The sequence below is a fragment of the Ochlerotatus camptorhynchus genome, unplaced genomic scaffold (genome assembly GCF_037179485.1).
Source record: "Ochlerotatus camptorhynchus isolate MF236.1 unplaced genomic scaffold, CSIRO-AGI_Acam_v1.1 ptg000351l, whole genome shotgun sequence".
NCBI lineage: Eukaryota > Metazoa > Arthropoda > Insecta > Diptera > Culicidae > Ochlerotatus > Ochlerotatus camptorhynchus.
The window spans coordinates 695,255-717,657 of NW_027040839.1; the positions used below are offsets into that span (position 1 = coordinate 695,255).

General features: G+C 37.4%; 3 protein-coding genes across 8 annotated transcripts in view; 1 reads left to right on the plus strand and 2 right to left on the minus strand.

The window, feature by feature from the left end:
• raskol (Ras GTPase-activating protein raskol) overlaps window positions 1–22,403 on the plus strand; it is a 407,687-nt gene that overhangs the window by 204,734 nt on the left and 180,550 nt on the right. The gene's annotated exons all lie outside the window — the stretch shown is intronic.
• Window positions 10,969–12,470, minus strand: LOC135709151 (proton-coupled amino acid transporter-like protein CG1139). Its single transcript, XM_065231367.1, has 5 exons — window positions 12,304–12,470; window positions 12,118–12,239; window positions 11,733–12,059; window positions 11,457–11,669; window positions 10,969–11,398 (listed from the first exon to the last, which is right to left on the minus strand). Exons 1-5 carry the CDS (start codon window positions 12,430–12,432, stop codon window positions 10,990–10,992), a joined length of 1,200 nt encoding a protein of 399 aa, XP_065087439.1. The 5' UTR covers window positions 12,433–12,470; the 3' UTR covers window positions 10,969–10,989.
• LOC135709152 (proton-coupled amino acid transporter-like protein CG1139) lies at window positions 19,548–21,324 on the minus strand. Its single transcript, XM_065231368.1, has 7 exons — window positions 21,260–21,324; window positions 21,141–21,197; window positions 20,932–21,082; window positions 20,751–20,872; window positions 20,360–20,686; window positions 20,085–20,297; window positions 19,548–20,023 (listed from the first exon to the last, which is right to left on the minus strand). Exons 1-7 carry the CDS (start codon window positions 21,286–21,288, stop codon window positions 19,612–19,614), a joined length of 1,311 nt encoding a protein of 436 aa, XP_065087440.1. The 5' UTR covers window positions 21,289–21,324; the 3' UTR covers window positions 19,548–19,611.

Here is a 22,403-nt window from a genome sequence, read left to right on the forward strand (position 1 = left end):
GAGGCAACGAAATGTAAAATTGAGATCATCGCTTGAACGCGTACCACTGAGCGGAAGTACATACTCCATGATAAGGTTATTGCGCATTGTGTATTGTGCAATTTCCTATTGTAATTTGGTGTTCAATGTTGGAAATGATTTATCGTGCTAGTCGCGTTCTTGAAACGTACCTATCATGTTTTCATTACTTCTCATTTTTACTGTGAATTTAACGATTTATTTCTTTTCTTTTACAGGTAAGTTGCGCATTGAATTGTCTACAAAGGGAACTCTTGTAATATTGGTAAATATAAAAAAAAAATGTTAGAGACGACCTTCGAATTTTTCCAATATCCATTACAAAACCCATATTAGAACCCAGGCCTTTTGGGGTGAAAGGCAATCATGCTTACCACTACACCACCGGCGCCGCTAAATTCTTGCAAAATTAATATACACACACTGACATTGTAAATATATAACACTCGGCTTTCCAGGCCTCGGATCGAAAGACGGTTTGAAAAATAAAATTTGTTTTTTTTTATAGGCCATCCTCCAGTTTGGTGTATAACACCAAATTATGAGTGGTAAAAATGGTAAAGGTTGATTGTGGCTTAAAGGTAGCGCAAATGGTTTGAAGTATGTATGGAGATTATGGCAAATTAATATGGGAAACTTAGCAATACACATGTTCATAACACTTTATATGACATTTGTATGACTGTTTTTGGTTGAATAACAGTTTTCTTAACATAATTCTATATATTTGTGTTACTTAGGTTTGGTTCAAGTTGTCAGAATAATACCAAAATTTAATATGTGGTTGCCATGACAATGAATAACAAACCATTCGTTAAAGTGACTTGGCAGTGTCAGCAGGGTTATTTCTATTCATTTTGCATAAACAATTGTTGTATGGTATTATGGAAATAAGATGTTAGAATGATATTTTGTACTTGTAAGTTACAATAAGAGGTTGTAAGGAATGTGCTGTACACATAAAAGCTGACAATTTTGCTTTCAAAGAGTCACAATAAGCGATGTTCTGATCGCTGTTCGCGAATAATGAAGAATGAAGAATGGATGAGAGAAAATTATAAAAATGCTTATTGTGACTCTCATAAAGCGAAATTGGCAGGTTTGATGTGTTCCTTTCTTGCTTTCAAATACAAAATATCATCATAATATCTTATGATTACAATACCACCATACATTATTTTTATGCAAGTTGCCCAGACATGCTCTATTTTACCATTTTTTTCATGTTTTTCTTGCTTTTTTTTTCTTGATTTGTTTTTCCGTCGATCTTGTTTTCCGTGCTGAGCACCAATGCTACCGACGCCAGGGAGGCAGCTCCCACACCTGGACCCTACCTATCGACCCACCAACTCATGAACCGGCTTTACTTCCCTCCAAAGGAAGGCGTGATCAGAGATGATATACCTCAGAACATCCTGGCGGCGCCAACTGGGATTGAACCCAGGCCTGCTGGGGTGAGAGGCAATCACGCTTACCACTACACCACCGGCGCCGCTGTTTTATCTTGCTTGAATTGCTAAGAGATTGACGGTAACATAAACGAGCAATTCTAATAATAAAATACCATAAATGAACGATAACCCAAATGATAGAACTATTTCAGAAATGGTTAGGATGATACCCCACCATTTCTGAAATAGTTCTATCATTTGGGTTAACAATAACAATAAAAAAATATTTGGGATGTTGGTCATTGTCATAGCAACCGTATATTGAATTTTGACAGCTAACTTTGATACCTTTTTGAAGTATATTCTAAATATTGCATACAACATTTAATATTCTTCAAATATTTTTTTTTTAACATGTACTGAGGATCCTAGTAATATGTTCAATAGAAATTATTGCATTTGCTTTTATTTTTTGTCATGTGGCCAAACACCAGTTATTTTTGTTTTGGGGAACTTTGATAACACTCGATGAATGTTGCAAAACATAAGCAATTAAAACAAAACCTTGATTTTGTGATGGATATATTGGAAATACATATAATGAGTTATTTATTTATTTATTTTTTTTTTATTTAAGAGGTTTTTAGCCTAAAGGCTGATTCGCCTCTGGCGAAATAAGTTATTGTTTGAGTCGAGGTTTTAGTCCCTATTAAATCAGGCGAAAAACAAGAAAATTTTATGTTTTTCAGATATTTGGAAATAATGTTAAACCTATTATATAACTCTATACGATATCAAAGGTAATACCCAAAAGTACCAAATGGACCCAATGTTTCCAAATCGGAAATGGTGCATAGAGTAAATTTAATCATTATATTCTATTATCAAATTTACCCGTGTTATCAAAGATACTCCGTTTTACGGTACATCTATCGAAATCCCCTTACTAACTTCAAACCATTTGCGCGCCCTCTAAGCCTTATGAATTATGAATTAAACTGGAGGGTAACCTATAAGAGTTTTTGTTTTTATTAATTCATTTATTTATCAAGACTCAATTGCGGAAGTTTTACGGAGCCGAAATTAATTTTGCTTTTTACAATATTTACATACACTTGAATTACTACAAGAGGGGGGCGAACAAAATGAAGCACGCTTATACATACCCTTACAGGGTAAAAAACCTGAACCTGCAACCAGACCTGGCAGATCAGCTTAGTTTCACGTACCCATTTACAAATTGTACAAAAAACACATTTTCGTTTCACTTCATGTGGATTTTTAAAACGAGCCAAGCACTAGTTTTGATTGAGGCGGATTGAGGATAAGCGAAGTTTTTTATAATTGTATAATATTTTAATAATTATAATTCAAAACAGTTATGTTTTTCTCTGTTTGTTTTTCTGCCTTCAAATGGAGCCAAGAGATAGAAGGCGTTTAAATCACTGAGCAAATTATTGCAACATTCAGTGGCTTTGATACACCGTGCCAGTGTCTGTTTTTATCATTTACCATATCAAGCAAGGAGTACACTCCAACAATTATGCACGTCCGATCTATGTGAAAACATAGGTAGCTTTCGTCCATACTACTTTTCACGTAAAATTTACGTTAATACCATGTAGCCAAACATATTCCCATTTAGCGGTCAACGTGAATAGTAAGGTAAATATGACGTGATTTCCACTTAAGTTTGAAGCGGTTATCACGTAATGTTTACGTGATTTTGAAATGATATTTATTGGAAAATACTGTTCATCTTACGTTTACGTTTCGTGGTTTCCACTATAATTGGAATGGATTTGCATGTGATTTTGAAGTGATCTTTACCGGATCTAACAAATACTGTTTCCAAGAAAAGAATATTTAAACATTGTTAGTGTTTTTTTTTTTTTATTAATACGTCAAGTATGTCATTGAAACGTTAATACTACCCATATAACTTTTCCAACAATTAATTGATCATGACACTTCTGATCTCGATTAAGATGCAATATCCGTTTGCACTGTTTACTGCCGAGTCAGGCTAAACTGACCTTTGGGAAATGTCCGTAAATTTTATGTTGTAATCCAGCCTCTGAAATCGAAATAAATTTAATTATCAGTGTATGACGGATTCCAAATAAAGCGAAATAATATACAAATACCTTCAAACAGTTGCAGTATGCTGTTAAGGAATCATTAAGTCTTCTTCCACTAATAAAATCGATGCCGCCATATTGAATCACTTTTTCATACATGTAAATCACGTAAACTCATTTTACGTAAGCACACCACAATCACACAACCGCACATAGAAGTTGGATGTGAAAATGTTGTCACATTCATCATCAGCTCCAGTGAACATGACATGATATTGTATTTATCAATTTTACTACCATCATGTAAACATGAAAGTTGATGTATTCGAATGAGCTACGTGATTTTTCACGTAGATTGGACGTGTATATGTTGTAGAGTGTACATGATTATCACTTACTTTTTACGTGAAACTCCCTTAGCATAAACAAACATGAAAATCACGTGAATTTTATAAAAATTTAATTTGACATTGACGTGAACCACGTGGAAATGATCGAAGTGGGGGTGTTAAAGAGGTTTCGTGATTTTTCACGTAGCATTAACGTGAAGATTTTTTAGAGTGTAGCGCTAACTTGAAAGTACCCATTGTTGGGTAAAAAAATATATCCATTTTGAAGAAAAGTGACTTAACTCATTGGACTATTTTTTTGAAGAATTAATGAGCAGAGCTGTCATCTGATCACCCAATGCACGCAATGTACTGATTTTCTGAAATATACAAAGTGAGAATCAAGCAAACACAAAGTTTGCTTGTTTTCACCCTGCGCATGTGTAAAGCAGCGGAGAAGAGAAGACAGACACATACCCAGAAATAACGAAAGCTCAATGTGTAGCCATCGCTCCGACGCAAAGAGCGCCACTCAGTGTAGGGTTGCAAATGGGAAAAACAGCAAAAATACAAATTTTTTCTTTGTTATGCCCTTCTTCATCTCCTATGCATGCAGTCGTGGTAAGCAAAGTCAGCAAAGAATTCAAAGAAGACATTAGCGCTTGTTGTATTATATTCGCTCCCTGCGCCGCACGGAGTGTACCGCTCATTGTGTGCCTCGCTTTCTCACAGATTACTTGGAAAAGAGTGTGCGAAGTAAATGGGAGAACCACACACTCTTTGTCGAGTGTTGTGATATGCATGCACAAAGTTGCTTTGCTAACGCTCTGAGGTGCTTTCCAGCCCTGTAATGAGTATCTGTTACCTATTAATGAGTAACTTTTACTCATTAATGGAATAATAGTTACTCGTTAATGGGTAACATATACTCATTAATGGGTTAAAAATTTACTCATCAATGAGTTATGCCACTTTTCTTCAAAATGGGTATTTTGTTTACTCATTAATGGGTACTTTCAAGTTAGCGTGTAGATGAATTGCGTTCGTTTTTATTATCTTCGCTGTCACGTACGAGCGAAACAAATTTAGGAATTTATTATACATCAATGAATACGCGTTTGTTGATATTCACCAGTGCTTGATTATCCAATCCAAAATTGTAAAACTCAGAAGCGATCCTCAAAGGCAAAATAATCATATTCAGTTTGATCAAAATGATTATTCTAAATATAGTCGACCCCAGAGCCTTAGACTTCGATATTATCATCAATTCAGCAATAAGTTTCCACCGTGTAAAAACCAACACAATACGTTCTGCAGCACTATTAATAATATTTGTGTAATATGAAAATAATTATTTTGCATTTGATCCTAAACATCATCCTCACCAATATGAAGACGAATATTAATATTGAAACAACACAGGCGATAATTAACATGCAGCCACGAATGAACACAAACAAATGTCGGCTTTGATACTCAGAGGTTGCTCAAGTGCAGGGTGGCCAGATTATTTTTTTCACTATCGGTAGCTTCTCAAAACTTTTATCGGTAGTTATCGGTAGGCTGTCCTAAGAAGGATTTCCCGATACTTGAAACCTTTGTCACCGGGGGTGAGGACTCTGCTTCAGAATAATACACTGTCCTTCAGTTCTTCTGCTTTAAACGTGTCGTAATCAATATTTCTAATTCTGAATTAGAAATCCAAGATTGCTAAAAATCTGTGATTCTCGGTAGGAAAAGTGAAAAATCGGTAGTTTTTAACTTTTCGTCTGTGAATCGGTAGGCATCCCGAAAATCGGTAAGACTACCGATAAATCGGTGGGTCTAGCCACCCTGATCAAGGGAATGTTTCTATGCCAAAATTCAAATTCATGCAGGTAGTTGGTATATCTGTTAAGGTTGTCTTCATTTTCAGCTAAGTTGAGTGCAGAAGAAATTATGTTTATCAGCACTGCACCGTGCGGCGTTTAGATTTTCCCAAAAGGGTCGTTGCACAACTTTTCACATGGCTTTTGCTTTTCGAAACATCAAATTTTTGCTTGATACCGAATGTGCTTTTTAATCGTTTTGGGTTTAACTAAATGAAAAAAATCTCGTAGTACATTGATATAAAGTTGGTTGATCTATATTTGAAAATTTCCTTCAGAAAGTTAATAATCCGTAGATTTTAACTATGTGCATTTATTTATTTATTTATTTGTCGTCAATCAGTGTAGGCCGTTTTACAATCATTACATTAAGTATTATTCAATAAAATCTGCTCGACAAATTGCGCCAGTTTTATCAATAAATAGGATGATTAAAAATGATATGAATTACCGAAAAAAGACCACAATTGCGAAATAAGAGCTGATTAAAATTTTCAATTTGACAGAACCAGATAACCCAGATGTCCAGGATAAATTGACATTACATTGGAGCTGTCATTATGTTTCCGGAGTTTGAGCGTAGACATTTATATAAAGTTTTTTTTTCAAGAACATTCAAAAACGTTATCGTTTTGTTTCACCAAAATTATTTAAAGTTAAATATCATGAAAGCGTTTCAAATGAAATAACACATTTGGATAAAGGAAAGAATATTTTTCACCAATCGCACTCTATTTTACTATGCACTCCGACTATTTTTCTATAATGAGTGAATTGCACTTCTCTTGTGTGGTAATACCATATGAGGCTGCAAAATGTGTAAGAGCTCAAAGAATACTTGTTAAGAGCAGGCACAATGTTATAGTTGGGACTTGTAAGCCAAGAAAAAAAGTAGCATTACAATCCAGCAGGAAAGCTTCAATACCTTGCTCAAGATGCCTCTACATAATCATAATGATTTAATTCGAATCAACCGATCCAAATGAAGCTGCATGCTGGTTTCATTAACTCTGCATTCAGCAGTACCTCGTATAACATTTGTTTTCATATCCAATCAACTTGAACGACCAACTGTATTTTCAAGTGCTTTCGCCCTATGCATTACGTTAAACTCTGAAGCGGGGCTTACAATCTTAAATTCATACCTAATTTTGTTTGCCCGATCTCGGCAATTTCGGACGAGATTTGGACAACTGTGTTCCCGGGAATTATATTTTACTGATATCTCGGCATAAGTGATGTTTGCTTAAGTGCTGAGTTTCGGAAAATGTTTTGCTGAATCTCAGCAAGCAATCTTCAATTTTGCTGAGATCTCAGAATACCATTTTGCCGAGTACTTGGCTGTGCAAATCCCGGTAAAAAAATTCCGAGATGCTTAAAACAAACCGCAAATGTGTGTAGGAAGTTCGTTTCCAAGTGAACACCTTTCACACATCCAGAACGAACCCCTTCCGTTAGTGATTAAATTAGTTAACCAATTATACTGCACCACCGCACCTTGATCCTATAAACAACTATTTTTGGTTAGGCGTGAAATTTGTGAACCTCTTCGATGTCTTGTTTGCACTTGACTTCCCACGCGTCTGCAGCATTTATAAACACACCTGCGGTGCACAGGAAATTTGGGATTGCGGAGGTTGCATCGCCAAAAATAGAGTTCTTCTGATGGATTTAAGAAGCTAGTTCTGTTGGCAAATGAAGTAAACCAGCAATAACGTGTAATATAAACGGAACGGAATGGTAAACTCATGGTTGCCGTCTTTTTAATTATTTTATTTTTCCCAACAATCCAATATGCGTTGGTTGTTTGCGATAAATTAAAGTTTGGCGAAATTACATCATGTCTTTTCTTTGCAGATTTCGTAAATAAAGGTAATTGAACAATCTTACGCTTTGTTACGCTTTATTTTTTCGCAGTTCAATAATGGTGAATCATAGCTGTTGAGTCATGAGCGTGTGTACAAAACATGTATTAATCTAATGAATGAAAATTTCTTCTGCTAAGCTGCAACATCATATTACTGTGAAGCTGCAAAATCATCATACATACATGCACTAATGAAAGTGTTTTACTTAACGTAATTTCATGCGTGTTGATTAATGTCGAAACTTTCACATAATACAACGGGCAATACACCTCGATTAGCAGAAAGCTTTTAGTGACCGGCTGTAAAGCAGATCTTACTGGGTTTGTATGATTGATTTTCAGTAGTCTGAACGAGAACATTTTCGGGCTGAAAATTTTCTTAACTCCCCTGGGCGTAAATGTGTAGTTGTGCTTGTCTCAACAGTAGGCTTAGAATGCTCTCAATAAATATCTAACTGCAGAAGTACTAACAGTCTATGCAAAACATTCACAAAATGTCATTTGATGAAGCAAATTGCACATCAAGTAAAATAAGACTTTGATCAAATAACAATTTCAGTGTCTATCTTTTGCATTCTTTATCCCAGCAAGTTTCAATGCAGCACAATAAAATGATATCCACTCACTTCAAAAACCGTAGGCTGAACAGCCTAGTTTGACATGCTCTGATTCTCAGCGCTAGCTGGGTTGCATTCATACTTTGGATTATATTCTTACAGAGGCGTCTCCTAGTGTGGACGTAAGCATTTAGCAGTTGTTACTTAACACTGCTTATACATATTGACAAGTTCTACTTCCCACAGCACCCAAGAGCAAAAAACAGAGAAGATAACGAAAACAATTCCGAACGGTGTGCGTTGTAAACCGGTCTGGGATAGTTATTGAGGGGCATGTTAACGATACGGTCGGTAACTGAAACCACCGGCATTTCCTTTGGGTCTGCCTTGCGCCTCCCACCTGATCTACACCTGCATGGTGGTGCTTCGAATTTGAATTTCGTGGTTTATGCATATGCAATGAGACTAATGTGTGCCGGTTGAGTTTCTCTTTGGTGTGCAAAAGGGAAGCGTTCATTAATTGTCATTTATTTGTAGCTAAGACGATTTCGTATGAGTAGGCTAGGGTGCCTCCCTTAGCTCAGTCGATAAAGGTGCAGCTACAAAGTAAGACCATGCTGAACGTGGCTGGATTCGATTCCCGGTCCGGTCTAGGAATTTTTTGGGTTGGAAAATGTCTCGACTTCCCTGGGCATAGAGCATGATTGTACTTCCCACACAATTATACTAATGGAAAAATGGTACAGGCATCGAAAGCTCTCAATTAATAACTGTGGAAGTGCATCTAGAACAATAAGCTTAATATGTGATATCTATTTATTTGTCGTCAATCAAATGTAGACCAGTTTAAATTACAAAAACACTTAACATCTATTTTAATTTAAATTTTCAATCTCTAACTAACCTAGAAAAGAAACGTTTTTTAAGTGCATTTTTGTTAATTGTCAAATCAATTGTTTCATAATATTAATGATAACAAGACATCATTCTATTTAAAGGCGTGTTCCAGGCATAGTTTATTCTTTGGTTGTTAATATTAGTTGAAGGTACGAGTGGGAGCATAAACATTTAGATTTTCTAAAATCTCTGCACCGTTTGAAAAATTCACGTAAATTTCTGCGCTGGATTTGACATAAATTTACGTGATGTTTTGTTTAAATTTAAGCGCAATATCGCATAAATTAGCAATATTGTATGCAAGCTTCTAAAGGATTTCACTGTTTATGCCAAGAACAGCTCAAAATTAAACGAAGGGAGACTTTACGCGATAGTTAAAATTCAGATTTTTTTTCTGTGTGTGGAATTCACTTTTTGTGCTCAAACATCGTTTATAAAAGCTATCATTGCAAACTGCCTTCGCTTTTCAAGTGCATCCAAATTGATCAACATACATCGAGACTCATAAGATGGTAAGGGTAAACTCGTCCAGCCTAACTTTCTTAGAGCAAATAATAGAAACTGTTTTTGAACTGATTCAATGCGGTTTATATGAGTATCTTGATATAGAGCCCAAACTATACTACAGTACTCAAGGAGGGGCCTAACATATGCAACGTTTAATGTTTTGATTGTGTATGGATCATTGACATGAATGTTAAACCTTTTAATAAATATCTTCCCAAAGTACATTTCGTACAAGAATTTTGGGAACCCAAATTTAATAAAAAATATCTTATAGAGAGTCATCAGGTTTATCAATTTCTCCCAATATCTATATTTTTCAATTTGAGATTTCAAAATCTAAACAAAACACTCAATATAATAAGTAATCATGCGGAACGACAGCATCATCATAGCCTATTGATATAAAGCAATAATATATAATATATATATATAATTTTCTGGAATGCAAGAATTAGTTTGCAAATTTACGTTTCGCTCCCCATTTGAGGTATTCAATTTAGAGTTGCGTTTATTATTTTTGTTTCAATACTACAAAAAAACATTGCAAATCAGCAAAAATAATTGGCAACATCCATGATGCATTGATGCCAACATTTAGCTACAATGTAGACGTCCTCCGATCAAAGTCGGATATCAAAATATTATCAAAATTTATAAAAACCATGTTAATAGCAGTTGATTTTAGGTTATTATTTTTTTTTAATTTAGGTTGAATTCATAGTTCGATGTTATTTTGATATTTCTAAAAAAAATAATTGAAAACAAAATTTGATATTTGATGATAAGACCATGTACAAGTACATTTATCACTGACGGCTACTTGTTTAAACTTTTATTTTATTTTGAGTCAAAATAAACTTGTTATCTAATAATTTCTAGTAGTTAAGAAATTAGTTGTTCATGAACAACACAAAGATAATAATGATTTTTACAGTTCTTGTTCAACATTTATTTATTATTGATGATTTTAGTCTACGAATTCAATTTACAAATCGATGTAAAATTGATTCCGTCCTATTCGTCTTAATACTCAAATATTGATATTTAACAGTTGTATTTAAACGTGTTGTCATAAATCTTATCAACTACAATGGAAATTCACTAGTTGAGTCAACTTACACATGACTAACAATTCTTGACGGGGACGTGCATCATTTGTTGTCGTTGTGCACATTTCACGGCCGGTTCAATCACTTAGCCAAGGAGCCTGGGGCAATTACCCCCTTTACCTTCCTCAAATCCGGTCCTGGATTTACATATAACAAGTCTTTAGACGGGATCGAGTTTGCAATTACCACAAACTCCTTTTTTGTCCATGCTTCAAACAATGGACCTTCGATGCTTAGGTGATAAATATAAGGCAAGAGCCTGTTGATGTTCTCACAAATAAATAAATAAATACATAACAGGAATTAGTCAACAATTCATGATTGTTTTATTTTTACTTATTGTAAAAATGATTGTTTCATCACTAGTAAATAGCAACAATGTCCAATATTCCAAAATACGTACCTACGATAAGGACGAAAAGTCCGAACAATATCAGAATGATGTCTTTAACCAACTTCCACCGGAAGCGGCCGAAATCGTTTGGCCAGCGGTACAGCAAATCCACAGTAACTGGAAGCAAAACCGACAGTATAGCGGTTCCAAAGGATCCCAGCAATCCAATGAATGATTCCACTTTCGGAGCAACCAGGGCAAATCCAACCATAGAAATCGCCAGTGCTGATCGAATGGTAATCTGTCCCAAATTGTGCCACTTTAGCGGAATCTTTTGCTCCAATCGTGGCCAGATGATTTCCATCGGGATGTATAAGGTGAATCCCAGAGAAACAAGGATACCGATGGCTGAGAGCAACCGGGTGGTTTCGGCCCATCTGCAAAACAGTTTCATTGACTTTCATCTACTGATATAGATATTTTGGTCGAACTTACCCGCTATCACTCGGCAAGTTGAGAGTAACGGAACCCTTGGTGTCCTCTCCATACTGAGTGTATCCGAAGAATCCAGTCACCCCGTAGAGCATTGTGAGAAGCCCAAGAGCACTTTGCATGACTCCCGCTGGGCGCAGAAAGTCTATTGGGTGTTTCATTTTGTTTTCTATCGGCAGAACTGTTTTGATGCCTGCGATCGCGAACAGTACAGTGCTGTTAAGCAAACGATTCATTAGATTGGGTTGTTCTACGATTAAGTCGATATTGGGTTATTACCTTACAAAAGTAGGTATAGTTGTCCATTGGGGCCACATATTTTTGCCTGTTAGTGAAATTGGTTTACTAAAGATGAAATACAGAGACACCCCCAAGGAGGCAATGATCAGCATATTGGCTACCGCTGTGAATGGAACTAACTGCTTCAATTCTCGGACTTGTATGATCACAATGATTGGAATCAGAAGCAGCAGGATGTAGATTCGTGTGTCCCAATCAAGTCCCTGTTGGTTATAAATTACATCCTGCACTGACTGCGCTATGAAGACTATGTACAGGCAAATCGACAGGATACTATCAATTACCAACATCCAATCGATGAACACTCTAAGTGATGGAAATAAGCATGTTAAAATTATATGTGTAAAGGAATTTGAGATCTTACGACACATATTTTGCAAGTGGTCGTATCCGAGGGGGTCCAGTATCGAAAGCTTTATGGGCTGTTCCAGCGTAATCTAGTACCGGTATTTGAGTTTTCTTGCACAGTTTTTGAGATGTACCGACCTGCAAAACAGTAGGTTGAAGTTAAAAGGCATTTTCAAACTTCACACATAAATTCGAATCATACCAGTAAATGAACAGAATGAGCATAGATAGTGCATATTAGAACAGTTCCTATTGAACCAAATATTAGACCACCGTTCTTGAATGCCAGTGGCATGGCCATAATTCCTGTTCCTAATGATCCCTTAACCATATGAATGAAGCTTCCGAGGGTTCTAAAATAATTTTATGTTGTTGACATTTAAATAAAGCCTTGACTTCACAAACATTACTCACGTGGTTCGCTTTTTGATGTTCCGATGTTCAAATGGATCGTAATCGTCCGCTTCTTTCCTGAAAATTTACTTTCGTTACTTAATATGCTACATATGCATAAAGCATCATAAGTCTTATCTACCTTTCCAAGTATTCTGCCGATGTCGACATGACTTCCCGTTAACAAATCACAATTCCTCGTTCAAAACAACCGCCCAATCTGAAGTATAAACACTTACTGGTGATCTGTACACTGAGCGTAAACACTTCGCAAATGACTCGGAGCTGGAGGCCGATTGCTTATAATAATATCTGCACACCAAAGAGTGTGTTTGGCAAGAGTGTGATTGGCTGATATCAAGGTTTTCAATTTTACTTTTTGCGCTGGCCCGTTTTCGATCTGCATAATATTGTGTGCGGCAAACGCAATGCCATGACCAAAACATTGCAGCTACTCGCAGACCGGTCGCTACTGGCACACTGGCAATCAAATGACGCCAGTAGTAATCGGTTATTTGGAATAAATTGGGTTGGAAGTGGGACTATCAAATCTTTATTGATTTGTGATTGACTACCACCGGTTATGACATGTTTTGATAAGGGTGATAGTATGTATTTATAACAAGAAGTTCATCTGATCATTTCAATTTGTATTTTCTTGTCAATAGATGATACAGTTCTTTATCTCGGAATTTGCGTTAACCCTTTTGAGACGTCCTATGATTGGTTGTATAAAATTACAGGTGATTAATAGTAACATGCATTCTTCAGAACGTTTGATCTTTGGCTTTATAGGAAAAATAAAGGGCGAACACGAAATTATTGCGACTCATTCAACAGGGCATAACTTTTTTACCATTGGGTAAAAATCAACCAAATTTTGCACACTTTCTCATTGATGTGTATTGTGTACATGCTGTCAAACTCGAAGACGTGTTTTTCGATTCAACGAAAATGGAGGTGAACCAACGCGAGTTGAGAGAACAAATTCTTTCCAAACACCTGGAATTTCCTGACCTGTCGCACCGGCAGTTGGGAAAAATGTTGAACATTCACCATTCAACCGTCTCCAGAGTGGTGAAGCGGTTCCAGGAGCGGTTGACGTTGGACCACGGCAAAAGAGCTGGAAGAAAACCGGGACCGGAGAACAAAAAGACGGAGGGAAAGGTGAAGCGGATGATTAAAGCAAATCCCAACGTCTCAAGCCGTGATTTGGCTAAAAAGATCGGCATGTCGCAGAGCTACGTCCAGAATGCAAAGAAGAGAGCTGGACTACATACATACAAGGTACAGAACTTCCCAAACCGCGATGAGCGGCAACAATCGACGGCTAAAACTCGGGCACGGAAGCTCTACGAGAAGATGCTGACAAAATATGACTGCTGTGTGATGGACGACGAAACGTATATAAAGGCCGATTTTAAGCAAATTCCGGGGTTGGAGTTTTTCACCGGCAAGAGCAAGTTCGATGTGGACGACAAATTTAAGAAGAAGAAAATGTCGAAGTTCGCCTCCAAATATCTCATTTGGCAGGCCATCTGCTCTTGCGGACTGAGGAGTGAGCCTTTCGTGACAAAGGGCACAGTAAATGGCGAGATCTACAAATCTGAGTGTCTCGAGAAGCGCCTTTTTTTTTTTTTTTTTGCTGCTCCTCTTTTCCCTGGCTTAGACCGTGTGACGGTCCATCTCGCCAGAGAAGCGCCTTTTGCCGTTCTTGCAGCAGCACGACGAAGCTCCGCTATTTTGGCCAGATTTGGCATCATGCCACTATTCTAAAAGTGTCCTGGAGTGGTATGAGGCCAATTCTGTCCATTTTGTTCCAAAGGACATGAATCCGCCAAACTGTCCGGAGCTGTGCCCGGTGGAGCAGTACTGGGCAATAATGAAGCGGGAACTTCGGAAGAGCAAGAAGACAGTCAAAGACGAGAAGGACATGTTAAGAAAATGGAAAAAAAAAAACTGAGAAACTGGTACCGGATGACACTGTAAAGACTTTGATGGAGGGCATCAAGCGAAAATGCGTTCAATTTTACACTCAAGGCTCCATCGATTAACTTTTCTTTTGATTTTTGAAGTAAATATATGTATAAAACTACCCTAAAATTTTGGTTTGATTCTAAACATTATAAGAAAATTGGCATGACATTTTCGGTGTCGCAATAATTTCGTGTTCGCCCTTTATGATACTGCATGTTTACAGCCAGATTGACAACCTAGATCTCCAAAACCTCATGAAATTTGGCCCTAAAAAACGTAGAAAAAAAATCCTCCATTGTGGTTGCAATTAATGGTTGATGAGATCTGTATTACTGATAATCACATGTCGTAGTCTTTCCAAAGTATTCGGGATTTCATATATGACCATCCACATGAATTGTGAAGTCTGGTCTATGGTCTATGATACAACATTTAAGAAAAATTCAATAAGACGTCGTCTGACTCTTCAAATCGTCCTGGGGCCTGTACCTGCACCCAACCGGGAAATGTAAGATTCTATTACAAATTAACATGAAAAGTAGGCAGAATTTTAAATCTTTTACAACATGAACAGATCTGTAATGTTGTCGCCGGAAGGTTTTTAAAATAATTTTGTATTTTTTATGATAGTTCAAACAAAATTTGTTTCCCCAAATGCATTGCGTCTAGGAAATCATCTCGCGAAGGTTTTATACAACAATATTCTTTCTGGATAGGCTTGTGTAGTGTACCTACATGCTTCCATCAAAATTTAACATAGACACATTAAGCAACGCTACTTCAGTGTCTGCTTAAGTCAGCATTTTGGCATAACCAGCAAGTATGGGAACGATTGCCTCCATCGTGTCTCACCGTAAATTGTTCAACTAAAAATGACTCCTCGTCAGCATGTTTCAAGTCAGGTAGCTGGTTACTATGCATAGAAATAAAGACAGGACATTCTAACTCCAACACCGGTTGTGTCCAGTTGTACAAAGATATCACATCCACGTACCGATAAGTTATCGGTGAAGTTTCATCTGGGGCTGACTCGCTGGAAGCGAGTTGGGCCCCCCAAAAATATTAATTACCCCGGATGCCACACTTGCTTGTACGTTGCAGTCCACTGTAAGAACTGCCATTACATTTTTTTTATGAAACATATGTAGAAGATGTAATAAATCAAACCTAACATTGGATGTAAGAGAAATTTGATTTGCGTGTGCCTTTGACGCTCTTATACGAGCTATCACCTGCTCTCAATTGTGTGTTCTTGAAGCACTTCTACAGTTATTAATTGAAAACTTTCTATCGCAACCAATGCATAAATTTGTATATTGTGTGGCAAGCACAATGACGCTCTATTCTATGTTCAGAGAACATCAACCTGGAAGATTTCCTAGACTGGACCGAGAATTCACCAACACCTCCGGCTTGGTAATACTTTGCCTTTACCAACTAAGCAATCTGAAGCTTTAAGGGCTTCTTCTTCTTCTAGGAGGAACTGAAGTTAGTATGGTATTTTTTGGTAAAATATCACAACATAATAGCAAAAATATGTTCCCACATTACCATTCCAGTACCAAATTATGCAGTTGCAATACCATAACAATACCACACAGGTATTATTTTGGTATCCAAATATCAATTTTTGCTATTTACAAAGTATTTTGCATGCAGTTTTTAGTATTATCCTTTGGTATTTTACCTCTTATGTTAGGCTGATCAACACCAAGTTTTGGTATCAGGTCAGAAATAAGTATTTATAAGTTGCCGACCCTCAATTTAGTGCTCTACATGCACTTTAACAGTTATTAATTGAGAGCTTTCCATGCCAATCACTGTATGAATTTGTATATTGTGTGAAAAGCACAATGATATTCTACACCGTTTGACAAAATCATGTAAATATCTGCGATATTTAAGCGCACACGTAGCTTACGCGAGATTTTGCGTAAATATACACGATATTTTATGTAAATTCAAACGCAGTTTCGCTTGAATCAGCTTGTAAAGTCATCATGTTTGTGCGTTAAGGTTGTGATTTAGAAATGTAATCGAAGTATGCCGTGGCCGCTAATAGACACGTTTGTTTTCGGTCGCTGGAATTGTCCGTTCTGATTTCGGCGTTGGTTGAGAGTTGATTCGGCCGGTGAGGGGCTGGCGCTGCATCTTCCAGACTGTGTACTGAAGCCGATGTGTCAGCAGCAGTCTTGTAAGCGGTCACGGTAGTCGACACATTCTCTGTGATAATTGACTGCCTTTGCCTCCGACAATTGCAAAACAAGCTATCATAGTACAGTACCAAACTCAAATGTCATACGACAGGCTCTGTCATATGACACTGTTGTTGAAGACCGTCACGAATGTATGTATTTTAGTTTTTCTCATTATAAGAGCTGCCGATGTTGTGCTTGTGTGAATTCTGAAAATAGCAAGTAATGATGTCCTAGTAATAATATTTCTGATCAGAAATGGTTTGATTTACACCAAATTAAGGAATTACAACGAAATCACATATGTCATATGATAGCTATTTTGATAATTTTCTTTTAGCTCGAATGTTATTCTACCGCTCGTGTTGCGTGAGAGAGACGACGGTAGAGCATGAGTGTTCGAATACAAACAGACTGTCGCGCACGACAACGAAGCGAGTATAGTAAAAAACGTCAACTGTTTCAACCCCTGGTCAGCAGTGATTGGTAATGGAAAGTGGTCGCAGTCCTTTTTTAATCTGTCTAGTCGGAGCAGCTAAAGTGTGTTTCGTGGGTGTTGGCGGTTCCCACTGCTGTGTGAGCAAGGAAAGGCAAGAATGCTGTTTTAACCGGCTTAAGAAGTAGCGGCTGCATATCTATGGGAGCTTTTTGAAACCATCGTGATGTCATGAATTCATTGGCAACATATCAGGTTCCTTTATTATTCTTTTAACTTTCATGTCATTATTATATGAAATATTAAATGCTGGGCACGGGAGGGTCACGCAATTGAAGCGAAATGGATGGGAAGAGTGGAACTGTCAACTCCCTATCTTTAGCATTTCGTGAATAGAGGGTGGGCTATTCTCTTCATTGGAAGGAGATTCTCATTTATCCCGTGGATGCACGTGGGCGATGTTGCCTACGGATTCACCGTTTTGGCCTTTCATACAATGACAGGTTGAGTACAATTAGAGGTTACTAAACTTGATCACGTCTAATAGCGAGGATAGTCCACAGTCTACTGACGGTTGTCTTGATACAGTGGGTGGCAGTTCCATATCATCATTATCATCTTAGCTCAATATTTAACGACGGGATATTTTACGCGGTGGTAAAGTTCTGAATTTTTTCTTTGTATGCCCAGGGTAGTTGAGAACATTTCCAACCCGAAAGATGTTCCATCACCTCTTATCTGACTATCTGGCTATCTTAAGCCCTAAGGACTTGTAATTTGTAAATCAATTAATTATAAGTTACAAGTCCTTGGTGTTCAAAACATGTGATCTATTAAATCAACCTAGACAAGTTCAATACTCTTAGAAGAGATACATACGCATTTGGGTTCATGAAACCCAAAATCATCGTTTTGGATAGGTTTTCTCAACCATTACATTTTATAGGGTTTCCAAATCGTTCAAGGGTTCTGATTGTATGGTCTACAAGATCAACCAGATCAAAATTGGTAATGGTAAGGCAAACTAGGCATAATAGCGGCTATTTGTGGATTCTATCAAATTTCACCTTGCAGTCGGTGACAAAATTCTATAATATATATACAAAACCAATCTTACATCAATTCTGAATCCAATGGAGTGAAAAGAATTGAAATCCAACCAATAATGGCTAAGTCATAAGTGTTTAAAACCTGATACTACTCCTTCACACATTTTTTTGATTTGCACCACAGTGAAGACGTAGATGCCGGGATCGCGATCAAATATTGTTGTGTTTTGAAAAGTTGACTTTTTCCTAGCTTCATGTCTCCGGGCTTGGTTGCCAGTCATAGTGGTTTGTTGTAGTTAGAGGGATCGGATGCTTCCATATTTACATACTCACTTACTTACTTACCTTGCATTACTGAATTGATAGGGTCGCATCCTTGCATCATTTCCTTACCATGGTTGAAAAGATCACATCGCTTTCTAATGTTAATCCAGATCTAGTTCACCCTCCTTAAGTATCAAAATCGTCCTTTCTGTGACAATCGTGAAGTGCAGAGGAATACTCGGCTTCTTGTAAGACCGGATGTCGAACTAATAATCCTCTCCCGATTGACCGTTCTTTATTTTGAAAGTACTGGAGTTTGTACACTGAGGATGGATTGCTAATCTTAAGCCCTGCTTATTTGCTTATTTGTGTATACTTTGCTGGATCTGGTTAGTCGTGATGTAGAGGCTGCGAATTGTATGGTCATCATTACTCATATTCTCTACTCATGTTCACATTGCTTTTCGTTGTGTTTTATATGACAGATACGGATGTCGGGTTAAAATGGTGATATGAGTTTAATTTCAGGCCCCTTCATATTAACGAGTTTTAGCATCATATTGCTTGCTTTTCTTGTCGTCACCAGCACCGGGTTTGAATCTTAAAGTGTTACACCAATAACTCGATCTTAAATGGTGTATTGTAATAGAAGGGTGGTGGGTTTATCCTCAGGGCCCTGTATGTACAATGTACCCTTATACAAAACCTACATTTTATCCGCCAGCGCAGTGATTTCTTAAGGAAGTAAAGAGAATTTCTCGGTTATCACGTCAACACATTCCTACCCATGGAGGATGATTGCTAGTTCCAAGCATCATTTTTTGGTTCTCTGTGTAATTACAGGTGATATTGGAGAAACAACCGCGGGCGGTTAATCATCCTTATGCCATACTTAAGATTAAGGTTTGTATAGGGTCTCACACATACGCTAAAGGCCAATGGCCGATAGTTTATATCCCACGTTCTATGAGAGTTCTGTAAATCATGATTTAGACTTGTGGGATGCTTTACAACCTCCATAAAAAAATGTAATGTTACTTGGTTATGCAACTGGGAAAACTGATCTTGCTGAATGCATTTTATTTTGCTTTCTCAAACTTTTATTGAGCAATCGAGTTTTGTCTGATAATACTTTATTTGTTTTGATGCGATTCTATTCTAGCATAATATATACAACCTTAAAAACACTCGTTCGTTTACTGATATATATCAATGATGTCCAAAATACTAAAATGTGTCCCAACGATAAGCACAAAAAGCCCAAACACGCACAGAAGAATATCTTTTATCAAATGCCATTTAAAAACTCCGAAGTCATTCGGCCATCGGAATATCAAATCCATGGCCACCGGGAATAGTATAGACAGAGCTGCTACACTGAACGATCCCAATAGTCCTATAAATGGCTCGATCTCCGGCACAATGAATGCTGCTGCGATCATGGCAACCGCGAGCACCGAACGCATCGTTATCTGTCCCCAGTTGTGCCATTTCAGAGGTACTCTGCTTTCGACCTGTGGCCACACGATCTCCAACGGAACGTAGAGGGAAAATCCCAAAGCAACGAAGATGCCCATTGCTGAGATCAATCGGGTTGTCTCTGCCCAACTGCAAAAATAAAAACAAACCTCATTTAAGGGTTATGGAAATGCTGAGAAGTGAAACCTACCCGTTATCGCTTGGCAAGTTGAGTGTAATGGATCCCATGGTAGCCTCTCCATATTTAGCGTATCCGAAGAATCCTGTTATTCCGTAGAAAACCGTTAGGAATCCAAAGGCGCACTGCATGACTCCAAATGTGCGCAGGAAGTGCTTTGGATGTTTCATATTGTTTTCTACCGGTAGAACTGTGTTGATTCCGGAGATTGCGAAGAGAACGGTACTGTTTGTTGGGTGACGATATCGTGTAAGTTTGTTTGTGATTGTTTCACTTGAATATCTTACCTTATAAAAGTCGGTATAGTTGTCCATTTTGGCCACAGTTCTTTATCGGATAAAACGATTGGTTCACTGAAAACGAAATACAGCGAAATTCCTACTGACGTAATGATCAACGTGATGGCGACCGCCGTGAACGGAACCAAGTGTTTCAGTTTTCGAACTTGGATAATGATTAGCAATGGAACGAGAAGCAGTAATATGTAAACTCGTGTATCCCAATCGATCTGCAGTTGGTTGTGAAGCACGTCCCGCAGTGATTTTGAAATGAAAACAATGTACAGACAAGCCGTTAGAAAGCTATCAATCACCATCATCCAATCGATGAATCCCCTGGGAACAGAAAAAATCTCATTTTTACAAAATTGAATAAGTGTTATGATGAATTAGTACTAACGATGCATAGTTTTTGTAAGGTCGCACACAAGTAGGTCCTTTACTGAACACGTCTCTCGCTGTCTCACTAAATCCTAGCATGGGCACTTGGCTCCGTTTGGATGCTTTCTGAGATGTACTAACCTACAAATAAGAATCACTTTCAGGTCCTAGTTTTCCGTATCTAATGATAGAAGCCATACCAGTAAATGAATAAAATGTGTATAAAGAACACAAATCACCACGGTTCCTATTGATCCCATCAACAAACCACCATTCTTGAATGCCAACGGCATAGCCATAATTCCTGTCCCGAGAGACCCTTTAATTATGTGAATGAAGCTGCCAATAGTTCTGAAAAGCATTAATCTCGTCAGAGCTTCACATTTGTGATAGGGTCATTGCCACTTACGTATTTGGTTTCTCAATTTTACGATGCTCGAATGGTTCATAATCATCTTGATATGTCCTGAAATCAAAAAGATTATATCAACATTTGTATTCAATCAGGTGCAACGAAATTTGACTCACCTTTCTAAACTTTCTACAGATGATGACATAGTTGTTTGTCAGTAAATTACCGCAGCACTTTATCGTAACAACCTTCTAGCTCAGAATAACAACACGAACTGGTGATCTGTGCACGAAACGTACTTCCCAAAGTACCTCATCAATAGGCATAGCAGGTACGGTTTGTGACATAGAACACGTTACCTTCGTTGGGGTTTTGTGGTTGGTATATTTGTTAATTTTTCAGCATTGGTTTATGGAAGATGCAATTATATCGGCATGTTAAACATCCAATTTGAAAATAAAAGTACCATAGTGCAATTGTAGATTGTATTTAACGGCAAAAATGATACTCAAACAAGTCCTCTGCTGCTTTGAAAACACTACAATATCAATATTGTATTGGCACGTGACGATACATCTTTCTCCTCTTCAGTTTCGCTCGTGTAAAAAGGGATCATCCAAAACTTAGGTAGGAATGGCCAATGGGTGATTAGTTGACCCGATAATGATCATGACGTCATTTACATACTTGTGTTCGTAAAAATGTATAACATTTCCAACACGAATGACAATTTCAAGGTAGTTGTCTAACTCTGTTTGCTACTGAAAAGGACATATCATTGATGATCGATTACAGCGTTACTCATTCTACGGGTTGTGATTCACCGGTAGGTCTTGGGCTGTCCTTTGATGGGTTGGTCATACGTCATGAAATATTCTATATTGAGCTTAACTAACTGTTTTCTAAAACAGCATGATTTTGAAATTATTAAAAAGTTGCTGCAATTTCAAACCATTTTTTCAATCAAATTGACGAAAACATTTAAATTTACTCATCATAAATCAAATCTTTGAATGGCAGACTTTATGAAAAGCTTTTGGGCTGGGTTGATTTGTTTTGCGATTCCATTTAATAACTATAAAAACCATTTGTGTTTTGACATCGTTTATGAATTTGAATACGTTTTTTTTCGGTTTGTGTTCTTTTTCGAGAGGATCCATTTAGTACGTCACGTCAAAATCATCCTCTCTGCCTTTCGCCACGTTTTTCCTATATCTTATACAGGTCAGACTCAGTTATCCGGGGGTTCGATTTCCGAAGAAAATGACTCGATTATCCGGAGCCATATTTTTTTTTGTAGTATTCGATTCGATTTGATTA